The sequence below is a fragment of the Rhodnius prolixus genome, unplaced genomic scaffold (assembly GCF_049639745.1).
Source record: "Rhodnius prolixus isolate KJV_2025 unplaced genomic scaffold, Rpr scaffold_4, whole genome shotgun sequence".
NCBI lineage: Eukaryota > Metazoa > Arthropoda > Insecta > Hemiptera > Reduviidae > Rhodnius > Rhodnius prolixus.
The window spans coordinates 40,705,182-40,719,172 of NW_027411614.1; the positions used below are offsets into that span (position 1 = coordinate 40,705,182).

Genomic DNA, 13,991 nt, shown 5'->3' on the forward strand with positions numbered 1-13,991 from the left:
GCGTATACTCCGGGTTCGAATGCTAGCCCTTATATTTTATCTTATTAGAAATTTCTAGCTGCTCACTACTCGGTGATGGAAAGTGTTGAGAAAAAAAACACTTTCCGTAAGCCGGCATTGCATCGAAAAAAAAGCTATGGGCATTAGTTACCTCAGATGATATTTCCTCAAAAAAGGAAAAAATCATAATCAAGAAGGAGGTACAGCATCAAGATATCGAAGTGCTAATTGTGCTTAATTTAATTTTCTTTCAGTAAGAATACATCCTGTGATGTTTCATACAACTGATGTTTATTTAAAATTTATTTCTCTTCTTAAATTCAAGTTCCAGTTGTTTTTATGCTTCGCAGCAGTGATGGCGCTAATGACCAGGGTACTCGATGCGGCAAAAAAAACAGTGATATGTGATACTAAATAAAATTTTAAAAAAATGAAAAATGTGTATGCGTGGCTTAGATTTTCATGGAAAATTCGTTTCAGTGTTGTGCACTTATTAGAAACATTTTGATTAAATCTTTAAACATTGCAATGCTTTTTTTACTCAGCAGTATATTTGTTTTTCTCCCATGTGGCCAGAGAGAGCGATGTCTGATGTAATATTCCATTGAAGTTCTAGGCTATATTTAGAATATTTTCTTCCGTTGTTTTGCACCAACTCAGTAATAAAACATTGGTTTGTTTGTGAAGCTTCTAAATATAACTTTCTTTATCAAATGAGAATATTACATTTTTAGTGAAGTTTTAAATAGACGTTGTTACGAATTTTCTTACACATAGTCAGAGGAAGTGTTGCATTCCTATAAAATTTTAGAAATAGAGTTCCACTGTACTGCTTTTTTGCTCACGCTTTGTGTGTGAAGTACTTTCAATTTCGATAATGCTTTAGCGTCATATCCTCAGTTTAAGCATTCTTAGTTTGTGGCCGAAATTATCTAGCAGAAGTGTTACTTTGATAATGCAGTTTTCAGGTTTTCGTTATTTTTTTCAAAAAGGCTTTAAAAATATTCTGTAAATTCGTGTACTATTAAAAAAATGCATATTATTTTTCTTTGTGGCAAGACAAGATAAATTGGAGACCTCGGCGGAATTGATAGGTGGTGGAAAAGACGTCGGAGTTTAGCCTTAGCTGAGCTTGAGTCAAGAGGTCTTATTTCCATATTGTGACCTATTCAGATCTTTCATTAGTACCTGCATGAGAAACATTCATATTTATTTGAGTAAAATGTTCATTTAAAATTGTGATAACTGATGTAAGAGAAAGAAATTTGAGGGTATTCACCTTATTTTATACATTCGCTTTCAGCTTTTTAACAGGAAGTTACGAAGATCCAATTTTCGAAATTAAGTTTTTAAAAGAAGTATTTTAGGTTGCCTGCTCTAAATAATTGATCAATTGATGTCAGACAGTGTGTTTTTGTGAATAGTATATCTTAAAAATAAAAGATGTTTTTAAGATTTTCGTTAGAGTTATGTATGGAAAAAAATACAACAGCTGTGGTCTCAGAATCATCAAGTTTTTTTTATCGCTGTAATTAATATTACGATCGCAAGATTTTGGGTGACAGCAATTGTAAAATCTTTTCACGATGACTGAATCGGGTCAATAAAAATCCATCTTTCAATTATTTGAGTAACTGTATAACATAAGTTTACATTTTCTTTCTTTTTCAGATCCTAATTTTTACATTCTTCACACTATTGACAGAGTTTCAATAATCCTTTGAAAAGACTGCAGTTTTAAATTGGAAAAATAAGATAAGCAAAAGCATAAATCTCTTTTCTAAATAAGTTAGCTAATTTGTTCTTAAAAACTTTATTAAGATTATATTTACCTGGTTATGATGTAATTTCTAGCTAGTAATATGTTCAAAGCTAAAACCTCTAATGATCTATTGTATCTCCATTTAGCATCAGTGTTTGTGCACCGAATGTCATTTATATTGTGTTTAACGAGTAAGTATGGGTGGTTATGCTTTCTTATGGGCTGGAGTTTATCTTTGGGTTCGCTAAACCCTAACCCTTGCATTGTAATTGCGTTATTATTATTATTATTATTTTAAATTGTCTTGTTTGCACTTAAACTATTATTATTATGTTAGGATGGAGCTTTCAGCATGAGTATTGCAACTATTGATAGTCTGCATTCTACACTAATACTAAAGTGTCGTGCAAAACGGTGACGTAAGTGAAGTCGAAATCTCTACACCTAGTTGATTAATCTAGCTCTGATGATGGATGATACTTCGAAACCTGTAAGGGATACAATAAACATGTGTGCTACTTCGGATAAACTCAAAGATTACAGCACTGCGTACCTAAACACATTTTCAACTAACTCTGTATATGTTTTTAGCATTCCCTAATATATACTCGTATGTATGTATATATATATAATACTGCACAACTATTTTATCGTTGAGATATCTTTACAGGAAACTATAAATCTTTGTAATCGTAAATCTCAGTCGTATTTATAAATACTTAATACTTTTAATTTTTTTCTTAACACAAACTTCCTTTGATGCTGTGCATTTTTCTTTAAATATTAAAAGACGCTGATAGCCGTGGTAAAAGATGTCGAAAATAATTTCAATTAGTTCCGCTGAATATCATTTCTTTTTAGGAAGTAATCTGTCAAATATCACGAGCTATTTTTATTTTAATATTTTTTATTTTTTAGGTTCTAAATCAAGGCATTCTGCAACATCAAAGTACTGTTCTAAGTATGCATACTTAAGTGATCATTATTTTCTTCTGTAAATTATTAAGCATCCTGGAAGTAATAATGGTTATCATAAAGAGTTTAGTTAGAAGCGTTGACAGATATTATTAATTATTTTCTTAAAGATTATATTTTGTGTTTTTAAAAAAAAAAAATTATGCACAATCTGTCAACATCAGCCTGAATTTGATATCACAATCCTAAAAGTTTAAAAATGCATTTTTATTATGAAGATAAATTTACTGAATCCAGATAAATTTAATCGTGCAAGTTACAAATCTTATGTAAGTGTTATAATAACTATACACAATCGGCAAATTTAGTTGAAGGTTTGTGACTGAAAGTCAAATACTCAACTAATGATAAATTAACCTCTGATGTTGGAAGAAAACCCGTAACCAGTTAGAAATAATGAAACCTGCATGCTATGACTGATAGAAATAAGGGCGTTATTAATTTCTTCTCGGAGATAAAGGAATTGCTGCAAAGTTGCTAAATTTTCTCCACGATTATCTTTAAATTTGGAACATTAATTGCTACAGCTGTGATGAGATCTATTATTTCTATTTGAAACATTTTCAGAAATATGTGATAAAGGGCACTCGTGAGTCGTGGAGGTTGGTTAGCTTCTCTCAAAAAAATCCTTAATTTACGGTCCTGTGTCTTTTATACTATTAAGGGCAGTCATTATTTTGCAGCTAAAAGTTCGAGGTAAAGAAAATTCTTTGTCCGGAAGAAACAGTGAAGAAGTATGCATTGTACAAATGTCTACGATTTTCTGTAACATTCGGGTTTACATTAAATACTTTTACACTTTTCTTTTTTTTTTTTTTTTTAGAAAACAACCACTTTTTTGGAGTCAGAAAATCTTCAAATGGGATAACTCCGGTAAAAACTCAATTTCCAGCATGTTCCAGTATTTTGGACCAGAAGTCTTCATCAAATGTTGATTTTTCAGTGTTTGATATTTTGGCTTCCACTTAAAAAACTTCATCACCCCTATATTTGCCGACTTGTGTGGTGTCAACGGTATTGAAAAACGAAAAGAAAAGAGTTCAAATTTGATGTATAATTTAGGTACTCCATTGAAACCACAAATTTTTGTGGTTGTAAAAATGTAAATTTTTCCATTTTTTTAAAATAGATTTTCTTTGTATTTCTTGGAGATTAAACATAACTTTTATTACTTTCACTTGAAACATTTTCCAGAGAAATTCATTTTAGAGGAATCCTGAAGAGGGAGCTCTCTAAAGTGCCACTTTTTTTTATTCTGGTAATACTGTTAACGAACCCAATTGCCAAAAATGTTTGTATTCTTCTCAATAAGTAAGATTTGTCGTACAGTCGTAGATCACGGATTTAGGGAGAACTCGATCCCCTCACAGAATTTTTTTATTCAGAAGCCATAATATTGAAGATAAGAATTATACAGTGAAACTTTGAGGTTTAATTTAAGAAAAAATTGGCTGACCGTACTATTTTTTTTTAAACTTTAAAAATAAAATAAGAATTTCTTTAATAAATTCCATTATAAATATTTGTATTTACGCGAACTTTTCATTCACAACAACAGGATGAAGTTAAAAATTTAAATTTATGCTTATTATTTCCAAAGTGAGCGGGTATGTAGTTATTGCACAGGCGCTCTCCTGCCGACAATCGTGGGGGTGATAGGAGGTAATTCTTGGACAGTACAATCAATGTACTGATCCCGTGAGTTTACTCTTATCGCAGTTTTATTTTATTTATTTTAATAGACACCTTAATTTGTCATTGTGAAAGAAGTAGGTTTTCAATTTATTAAAAATAATTATATCTGTACGTATAATGGATTTAAGAACAAATACTTCTGAGTTTAATGGACAAGCTGTTCCAATACCGATACAGATATTTTTATGGCAGCAAACAAGGTATGAAACTGCACAAAATTATTTAAATTAAACAAAGTTATATTTTAATTTTTAATATGAAAAATTATTTTATTTTGTTTACAGCCCTTTTACTAGGCCTAAACTTGGAAAACTGCATGAAGCATCTTGTATGGTAAGTCTATTTAAGCTAAAACCGTTGCTTAAATGTACATAAATAATATTCCTATACGTGGGAAGCAAATTAAGCTTAAACAAAAAATTAGTACAGAATATTTGAAAAATATGTTTAAATATATACATTTATGTGTACTATTACTTATTACAGTGTTGAATTTGAAAATTGTGCATTTTACTCGATTTATTGTAAATGATACGTACAAATTCACTGCCAGATTTTTCTTTTAGAACACGCATACTGATATGATTGGTGAAACTTGTAATCGACTCCTAAAATTCGATTTACATGGATTCATTTGAACTTATTTATGTAAAAATGGGAATTCTTTCAGCTTGGGTAATTTGATTGTTCAATTATAATATTATTTTGAATTAGACGAAATATAACTCTTTACTTATATAATAATGTAGGTAGACAGGTTCATACATGGGCGGGTCCTGTTCCTCTAGTATTGCATCCAAAAGAAGCTTCTTGTACCGTTATCTTGCAAGTCTTGTAGGTTAGAGAAATCAACCCTTTTTCTTAAAATGCAGTTTTTCTGCTTTCGTCACCTGTGGAACCTTGTGGAGTTGTGCCATTATTCATAACCAGTAGAGACTAGTATGATGGATTTAAGCCGCTTGCTGACCCTAATAACCCTTCTACAGCTCAAAGAACCGTAGATGGATCTCCTGTTATAGCCAGCGGTTGTCAACTACCTTTCAGTTTTACCCCACTCTCAAACTTATGTCCCATAGTAGTTCGTTTCCTGTAAAATAGTCATTACTCCTATCGCTTTGCACCATCGCTGAACAGAAGATACTACGAAAATTTGTGATTCCTACACCAATAATAGTTTCAGTTCTAATGATCCTAAAGTCGATGTATCAAAAAAAGCAATGTGAAATTTATGAATGCTATTTTTTTTTAACACAATTTTGCTGTAACATTTTGCTGATTTCTCCAAATGAGTATTACTTCCAAATGTGTTCTCAAAACTAAATCAATGTGTTTCTCATGTCTAAATTCTCCTTTCAGTATGAGCATTGCATGGTATCGTCACGGCCAACCAGTAACTGTTTTCTTCTAGATCATCATTAATGCACACTACTATTGCTGTTATGCTCTTTTTTACAGGTTATAAATAAAATTGTCAAATCTTCGTCTTATTTAGCGCAGGCCTTGCTTAGTCGAATTTTCAGTTGGTAGAAGAATATTTGGGGTAGTTTTAAAAAAGGCCTTCCTATTTGTTAATATGAATATTTGCGCAGTACCAGATATTTTCTCAATGTTTTAATCAATTTTTCTTATTTGTGGGAAAACTGGGAAATAAATTCCTTAAAGGCTTTCGTGCTATACTTTTTCGGGGAGAAGGCCACCGTGAAGATGTACTGCCGTACGTATTTATAACTGGCTAGTGATACCTTCACCTGAAGAACATCATCTAAATCAGTTCTATTTATGTTGTCATGTTTTCCAGTTTTAAGGAAGATATCCTTTTACACCGTCAGCGCCTTTACTTCTGTTCCTTCTTTAAAGAAAGTATGTAAGAAGTCTGTCTTCAAATTAAGAGACTTATGTCCCTGAATAAAGTTATAATATTTTCATTCATTCAAATAGTCATCTAATTTGGTAGTTTGACGGAAAGCGTACCTGAAAAAATAGGTATTACAATACTTTACTTTTCATTCAAATAGCCACAAAATATGCAAACAACAACTCAAGGTACCCTATCGATCAAAGATTTCTCATGAGAAAACCGGTCAACACACGCAATCAGTTTTTAATAATAATAAAAAACGCAACACATCTTCGCCTGGTTTACTCAAGGTTCATCTATATTTCTATGCTCAACAGAGAGACAACTTGAATTTTTTATTTAATTTTTTGTTTTCTTTGGCGCATCGTCAGAGAATGTCATTTGCGCCAAACTTGATTTTTATTCGGCTAAACACCATAATAAGGTTTTCTTGACAGAAAGCCTTAATAGCCAGTGAGATTTTCCGAAAGAGGTTTCCTTACGGCCCCGCGGAAAAGTGGAATAGCCACATCTTCCGTGGCCTACTGTAAGAAAGCTTGAAAACTGCATATCTTTCAAAAATTGTATGATTTTTTAAAACAACTAAAATCCCTTGTCCGTGAAATAATCTTAGATATTTTGGCATGGAGACGTTATTTTTTTTTTATAGTTTATTTTAAAATGTAAAAAAAAGAAGGGTATTTTAAGAAAATTTCCTTCATCAAAGTCTTTCTCTTAATAAGGTTTTATTATTAGATAAATAAGCTTAATACTGCACACTTGGCAAGGTTATCTCATGTGTATAACTTCACTCTATATATTTAGAGATTAGAGAGTACAAGTTTAAGCAATCTGTAAATCACTCAGAGAAAATTAGGGAAAATACTTGTAAAAACAAAAAACCTTAAAAATTATATGATTTTTTATGTATGATAAATTATGTTAACAAGCAATGTAAATAATATTTTTGTACACAATAATACGCATAATTGTTTGTGCTAATGTACTCGCTTTTTGTTCTGTCTCCACGCACTCTGTCACTGTGTGTCTGTCTCAAAATGTGTGTCCGCTTAAAATTAACAACAGTTCTGCCAAAAAGCTCCTGGACATCATGTAAGTGTCACTTTTACGCGATTTTTTAAGTTCATTTTTTATAAATATGAGAAAGAGAAAAGAAGCATGTTTTCTTTTAGTTATTATCAATTTTTATTTATTTTTTTATTAATTAAAAAATATTGAACATATTTATTATTTAGTGCTGTAATATTATTTCTTTTTATTATGCGTTCCTAGGAATTAAAGGAAGCGTGTAAGGTAAGGCGAAACTTGCCTACTCTTTTTTAATGACTTGTTTTGTACACAGCATTTTGATATTTTTATTGATTATTTTATGGAATGTAAGTAAATTAATTAAAGTTTTTTGTAATTTAAAATATTTTTACCTGTAATGTCGTTGACCTTCTACGTTATGGTTTCTGTATCATCAAACGAATATTTAACTTATTCAAATTGGAGGTCAAAAAATTAATATCTTTATTTACAGCTTCCAAACAAATACTTGTTTAGTACGAATAAATCTCTTGTTCTATTTATGAATTAAGGTTCTGGATTCACCAAAGAGTTTTGTAAAAAACAGATTATCTGTTTCTAGGAGGAAAAAATGTAAGTACTAGGTTCCATTTCCTTCAAAACGCCTCAAAATTCGATTATACAGTAAAACCATAACAAAACAAATGTGGAATCCATTTCGAAACGAAAGCCAGATAAATCTAGAAGAATCTAGAAACTGGTTTATGATCCTACCCAATGAAATTTCAAGTAGTTAGAATAAGTTGAGTGACTTCAAAAATAATGAAAGTATTTTTTATTTTTAAAAAAAGTACGCCCTATCAAAAATTTAATTCAGATAAAGAGCAAACCGAGCAAACCAATATGTTGCCTTGTAAATCACGATATCATCTAATCGGATTGGGACAAATCTTGTTCAAACTATCTTATACTCTATTCTTTAACTGCTGAATTCTGAGTTGTAGCTGGTTGAAGCACTTCTTGTAAATAGAAAAGTAGAGATTATTCTACTCTCTATGTGCTGGAATATTTCTACTTACAGTAAGTTTCAGGTTCCTGACTTTTTCATTGCTTACAAACTCTTTTTTGCATTTATTAATTTGCCAAGGAAAAATGCATAACTCCGAGATGTGCATTGCAGCTAAGAAGGAGTAAGTTATAGTTTTGCAACGATTCTATCTGAAAGCACCTTAACGTTGTTGCGTATTTTACTAACGCATGTTCGGTAAGTACTACAGAACGGCAATATATGATTTCACAATCTTCAAAGTGTGATTATTCACATTTTCTTGTAAATACATGCATATAAATATGTTGCCTTTTTTTAAAATGCGTTGGTAAGAATTAATTTTTACACTTCGTAGAAATTTATATATGATACAAGATTTGAATAGATATTAATATTTGCAAAATTCATTTTTATATCATTATTTCAATTATTCCTAAATGTCTTGATTAATAATTTCTTTCTACAGGAGAGTTAATTGAGAAGTTGTAGATTTAATTCATAAATTAGACATTTTTTGTTATTTTAAATTGTATAAAGATCACCCTTTAACTTCAAATTCTATCTATAGATAAATACTGCCTACATTGCACTCAGTAATGCAGTCCTTTTTTCAGGCCTTTGAAAAAGTTCTTGTGCAAAATCTTCAGTTCGGATTATCCATAAGTTTAACGGATGCTATTAAATCCATACCAAGGTGGAGATTAGTGCAAGCAGCATTTCCGCATATTTTACATTGTACATCTTCTTTACTTCACAATAGGTTTGTTGAATCTAATTAATTATTAAATTTTTTAATGATTCAATATTTTCAATTTATTGAATTGGATTCTTATTTTTACATTATAAACTTTATTCCTATGTTTTAAAGTTTTTATTTAATCAACTCTTTAATTGTAATGGATAAATTGATTATAAGTTCTAAATCAAATCTTTGTAGGAAAGACACAAATTTACAAAACCTTGGAACGTCGGAAAGTAAACTTTTGTATATATTACATTGGATAATTCTTGATGCAGCTGAAGAATGCGCAGAAGCAGATTATGAAAAAGGCATTTATCAAGCTTCCCCATTTTATTATCTTTTCTCAATACCATGTATCACCGTAAGTTTTTTTTTCTTCTCTTAAAATGATTGCTCAAAATTTATTATGTTAAATAAATCTAATTTTGAGGAAGAGTTTAGAGTTATATTGTAAACCATTGCTTCTAACATGTGTTTCAGTCCATACCATATTGTGATTGCTGGCACTATTCGATACGAAAATGGATTTTAGTTTACATTTGAATTTTACTTTATTTGTTTTTTGAAATGGGTCTTTAATAACACTCTTCAAAGATCGAACACATTTTTAGGTCTAAAAAATACAAAATTCTTTCTTTTAAGAGACTCAAACGCGTAAGAAAATGAAGATAAAATCATTTTTGGGTCCAAATCTGTATGAATAATTATTTTCACCATGAATATCGTAAAATCAAAAAGTAGATGTAGACTTACCCATGGTCAATTGATGCCTATTTTCGAGATGGAATGCCATTGCACTTTTTTAATTATGAAGCACATTGACATGAAAGGCACTTAACATACGTTAAGAATATTTTATTTAAACGTTTTATTATCATATAAGCTTTGCCAGTATTATTTGATGTATTCATTTCTAATTAGAAATGAAAAATTTATAAAATTATATAAGTGTCATGTGGCCGTCACTTTGGGCGGAAGCACACATTACTAGTAAAATGTCTCAAATATATAAAAATGTAGTTGTCAGACGCATGTATTCAACTGGAAACCTCGGATCGAACAGGTTCGCGCTCATAAACACTATCAAATCCGCCTCTTATCTAAAAATTACAAACGTAGGATTGTGCTTTACTAGCTGGGTATTTCAATAAATTTGCCCGAAAATATGTGTGGTGGACATGTTGGAATCGGTGTTTAAGTAGCAGCCTCTGGAAAAGATAGGTTACCCCACAATGTAAAACTAAAATTAGTAACAAAAATCATTAACCATCTAACTGTACTCTTTAATAAAATATTTCTCCAACAACTTCATTTCCTTTACCCTTTTACACCAAAATATCACCCGCTCTTTTAATAATTATATTATTTTACCATTATTTAGAAAACTGAAATAATAAACCATTTCTATATGAATCAATCGATTGGAATTTTTCCAGATTGATAAGATTTTTCTCTGCATAAAACAGACAGATTCGGTTAAGGGGTGGATCCTTATTCGCGAGGTAACTAAGCAAATAGATGCTTCTCTTGTAGATCTAATTAGGCGATTTGCTCTTCTTCTAACACAATTTTTGAGCAGTCTAGATTTTTAAAAAAAATCCTGTATGGATTTAGCCTATGCCGGGTTTCTTAGAGTTGGTTGCTTTAATTTCCAGAGGCTAGCGTCGCATAAACTTAAGTTCTGCCCGAACGATCTTTCCAAAACCGCTGAATGCCTACTGAATATTTCACGAAACAGTTGGCGATACTTCGACACTGAATTAGCCAAGGATTTGTAGTATACAAACTCGCCTGAGAGAATCCCCTACACAGTCGCCCAAAGCAGCAGGTTTGCCAGTAATGTCGTGCTAGTACACGTGACATCCCTATAGTCGGAATTAAAAATAGAAGTTTGGACAGACAGTCCTCGATGTCTTCCTCAGCATCAAGAACACTCGAATTAATTTGAATTCTTTCGAAGAAATGTTATGGAAAGCCACTAATCTAGTGAAAAAGTGATCAAATAATATTGAAAAAAATCCATGTTTTCAGCAAATAATAAATTTAATTTCAAAAATAATTTTCCTCCTGCAGCTATTTGTTTACCTTCTTGCACCATTATGTCATCAAGTAAAAGAAGGAGATTTACAAACGTTTAGACTTGAAAATGGTGTTAAGTTATGGCATCCATTGTGGGAATATAGGCATCCTGATGCTCGATGTTTCACTGCCCTCTGCAAGCCTAAACCTCAAGCATGGCCTCAAAGTTCCAAGCTGCAAAAATCGCATGAAACCACATTGACATTTGTTGAACGTAAGTTTCTTATTTTCATAATTTTGCCAATGAATCAATTTAGAATTTCTAAAGTGCAATTAGTTAATTTTTATGATTATTTTTATTTAGGTAAAACACCAACTGGAGAAGTATATTTAACTACTGACAGTCCACCTAGTCAAACTGCGAGTATTGGTTTTTTTGAAACATCAGCACCGAGTAAAAATATTGAAGATGAGGTATTTGTGAATCCAGTTTGAAGTGCCTTGATGATTAACCTTGGAATAAACAGTTCCAATTATAAATTACAGTTCAAATAATTTTGAGCTAATGTCATTCATTTTCTTTTCTTATTTTAGGAGATTTAATTAAAGTCTAATGATTTAAACAAAAAAATCTGTTTAAATTAGTACAATTTAGGCTCCTTCCGTACATCTTTCTCAAAATATCTTTCAAATGGCATTACATATCCAATTTTTACCACGACAGTACAACTTTGTAGTTCCCTGATATGGTTCACCTAAAGAACTTCAGTTCTTTTCTGAATTTCTGGTATTTGTGAATTTTTTTTTTTCTCTCTGTAATTAAGGTTTAAGTAGCTCCCATGATTTTTTTTTTTTTTTTAATCTATACTTTTACTCTGGTTGTTTCATTTTTTGTTTTGAAAATGCAAAAAGCGTTCGTAGTTGCCAAACTTAAAACGTTATAACAAATTACCTTTTTTTGAATGCGTAATGTATGTGTATTCTAATAATTTGATCAGTGAAAAATCTAGTGTCAGGCACATTACTTTTTCAGTGGAATCAGCTACGTATTTAAATATATAAATTTCACTAACATTATGTAGCCAACAAAACTGAACAGTTCATAGAAACGGCATTTTAGACAGAAGTCCAAATTCCCCCTCCCCGACTTCCTCCAAAAATAGTTTTTACGGGGGGGATTTCTTCAATTTTTATTACTAACTATTTTAACACAAAAAAGTATTTAAATGAAACTGTACAGGAACTTTTTATTTAACCCAACACAATAATATTATTTTTATTATTTTACGTGACATTCTAATCTAACAGGATTATAAATTAAGAAAGTTTTTGTATTTATTTAATAATAAATTAATAATGTTTGATGTCCTTCCAAGTTTCTATAAAAAATGGAAGGCCTGAGTGTGAGTCTTGTTACACAAAGTTAATGTCGACCGCTGATGTATTTTTTGAGAAAATCACGGAAACGTTAAAAAAAAATTCAAAATATTCGCATATTAGGTTATGTGTTCTTTAAATTTGAAATTTTAGTTCTAAACAATTTTCTTTGTGACTTGTGTTCATCCAACACAGCGATTAGAAACAGCATGTAATAGTGGTGGCCTTCCGGAGAAGCGGATTTCTCTTCCAGGTTTTGCCCAAAATGCACTTTGCTGGGTGTAATGTTTCAAATAGACTAGAGATCTACGTAAATACTAAGTTTAAATGTAAACTTGGAAGTCGCTTTTGAGGAAATCTTAAAAAACTAAAAAATCGTTTCAGTAAACTAATACATTCGGTTGAACGATTTTAACGAAAACATAATTGCCGTGATCTCTGGTGGAACTACCTGTCAAAAATTGGAATTTTATACGATTCTTGTTATTTAAGATTGGTGGATACAATAGCACAATATAATCACGTAAAACAGATCAATTCGTGAAGAGGGCTTCAAAACGAGTATTTCTTTCAAAATAGAAAAATCTGTACTATTGCAATGCTTTTCCTTGTGAAATACTGGAAGTAAGAAAATCAAAAGTCTACCTCGGTTTGAATTATGTTCTTGTACACATAGAATGAAAATAATAAAATTTGTAAACAAAAAAAAAATTTTTAAAAATTGGTTTTCTTTGTTAAAAGGGCTGGGTATCATCGCCTAAAGATACGGTGTTCCCTGAGACGATTCCTGAAGAAAGTTCAAGTACAGAAGAAGAACATGTTGTAAGTGAATTTAATTCTAGATGCGCTTTAGGAAAACATTAAATTAATTAATTAATTAATGATACAGAAAACTGAATGTTTTACGCAGGTAATATTCAGACTTCCCTCTCTGGCTGATTCCGAAGGCCTAAAAGAATCCATTTATACAGTGAGTTTATGCTACTTTTCTAATACTTTTTTTTCAATGAGCAATATTGCAAGGAAGAGTGTCATATAAAAGAAATTATGGTATATACGTTAATTTATTAGAATATTTTTATAATCTCAGGCCCCAGATGCAACTATATTTCAAGTACCAAATAGATTTTTAAAAAGTCCTACAGATATACCCCTTGAATCTAATGTGAAATCAGGCATTAATGGGTAAGTACTATCTTCAGTTTTTATTATTTAGATTGTGATGTTTGTTATATTGTTTACAATTCAATTTTTTATTCACACAATTACAATATTCTGTTATTATTACAATAGGCGGCAGAGTTCAGTAGATAAAGAATCAATTTTGAGTACTAGAACCTGTGCAATAGAAACGAGCTCAGCAGCTACGTTCCTTGATGTAGCTGTATTAAGATGTCTGTTCATAGCTCAATGGCCTGAAGAAGGCGTTTATTGGGCACTACAGTTTCTCTATCACAGGTTAATCTCAGAACCATATAGTAGCTGTACGCTGTATTTTAACTTTTCT

General features: G+C 31.0%; 1 protein-coding gene and 1 long non-coding RNA gene across 9 annotated transcripts in view; one reads left to right on the top strand and one right to left on the bottom strand.

Annotated features, from left to right (window-relative positions):
* Positions 1-1,053: 1,053 nt before the first annotated feature.
* On the bottom strand, positions 1,054-1,966 carry LOC141456323 (uncharacterized). Its single transcript, XR_012459722.1, has 3 exons — positions 1,833-1,966; positions 1,280-1,429; positions 1,054-1,188 (listed from the first exon to the last, which is right to left on the bottom strand). It is a non-coding gene; the product is annotated as an uncharacterized lncRNA (long non-coding RNA).
* Positions 1,967-2,337: 371 nt separating this feature from the next.
* unc80 (unc80, NALCN channel complex subunit) overlaps positions 2,338-13,991 on the top strand; it is a 43,188-nt gene continuing 31,534 nt past the window's right edge. For 5 of the 8 annotated variants that reach the window (XM_074132146.1, XM_074132151.1, XM_074132148.1 and 2 more), the window contains exons 1-12: positions 2,338-2,723; positions 4,717-4,765; positions 7,356-7,382; positions 7,563-7,583; positions 8,961-9,106; positions 9,284-9,449; positions 11,162-11,381; positions 11,472-11,581; positions 13,226-13,306; positions 13,395-13,454; positions 13,575-13,669; positions 13,778-13,942. In XM_074132146.1, coding sequence (XP_073988247.1) covers positions 2,575-2,723; positions 4,717-4,765; positions 7,356-7,382; positions 7,563-7,583; positions 8,961-9,106; positions 9,284-9,449; positions 11,162-11,381; positions 11,472-11,581; positions 13,226-13,306; positions 13,395-13,454; positions 13,575-13,669; positions 13,778-13,942 — 1,289 coding nt within the window. In that variant the 5' untranslated portion in view covers positions 2,338-2,574. Of the gene's footprint in view, positions 2,724-2,813; positions 4,633-4,716; positions 4,766-7,355; positions 7,383-7,562; positions 7,584-8,960; positions 9,107-9,283; positions 9,450-11,161; positions 11,382-11,471; positions 11,582-13,225; positions 13,307-13,394; positions 13,455-13,574; positions 13,670-13,777; positions 13,943-13,991 lie in introns of those variants that run through there. The other 3 variants (XM_074132154.1, XM_074132150.1, XM_074132153.1) reach the window with 3 other exon arrangements.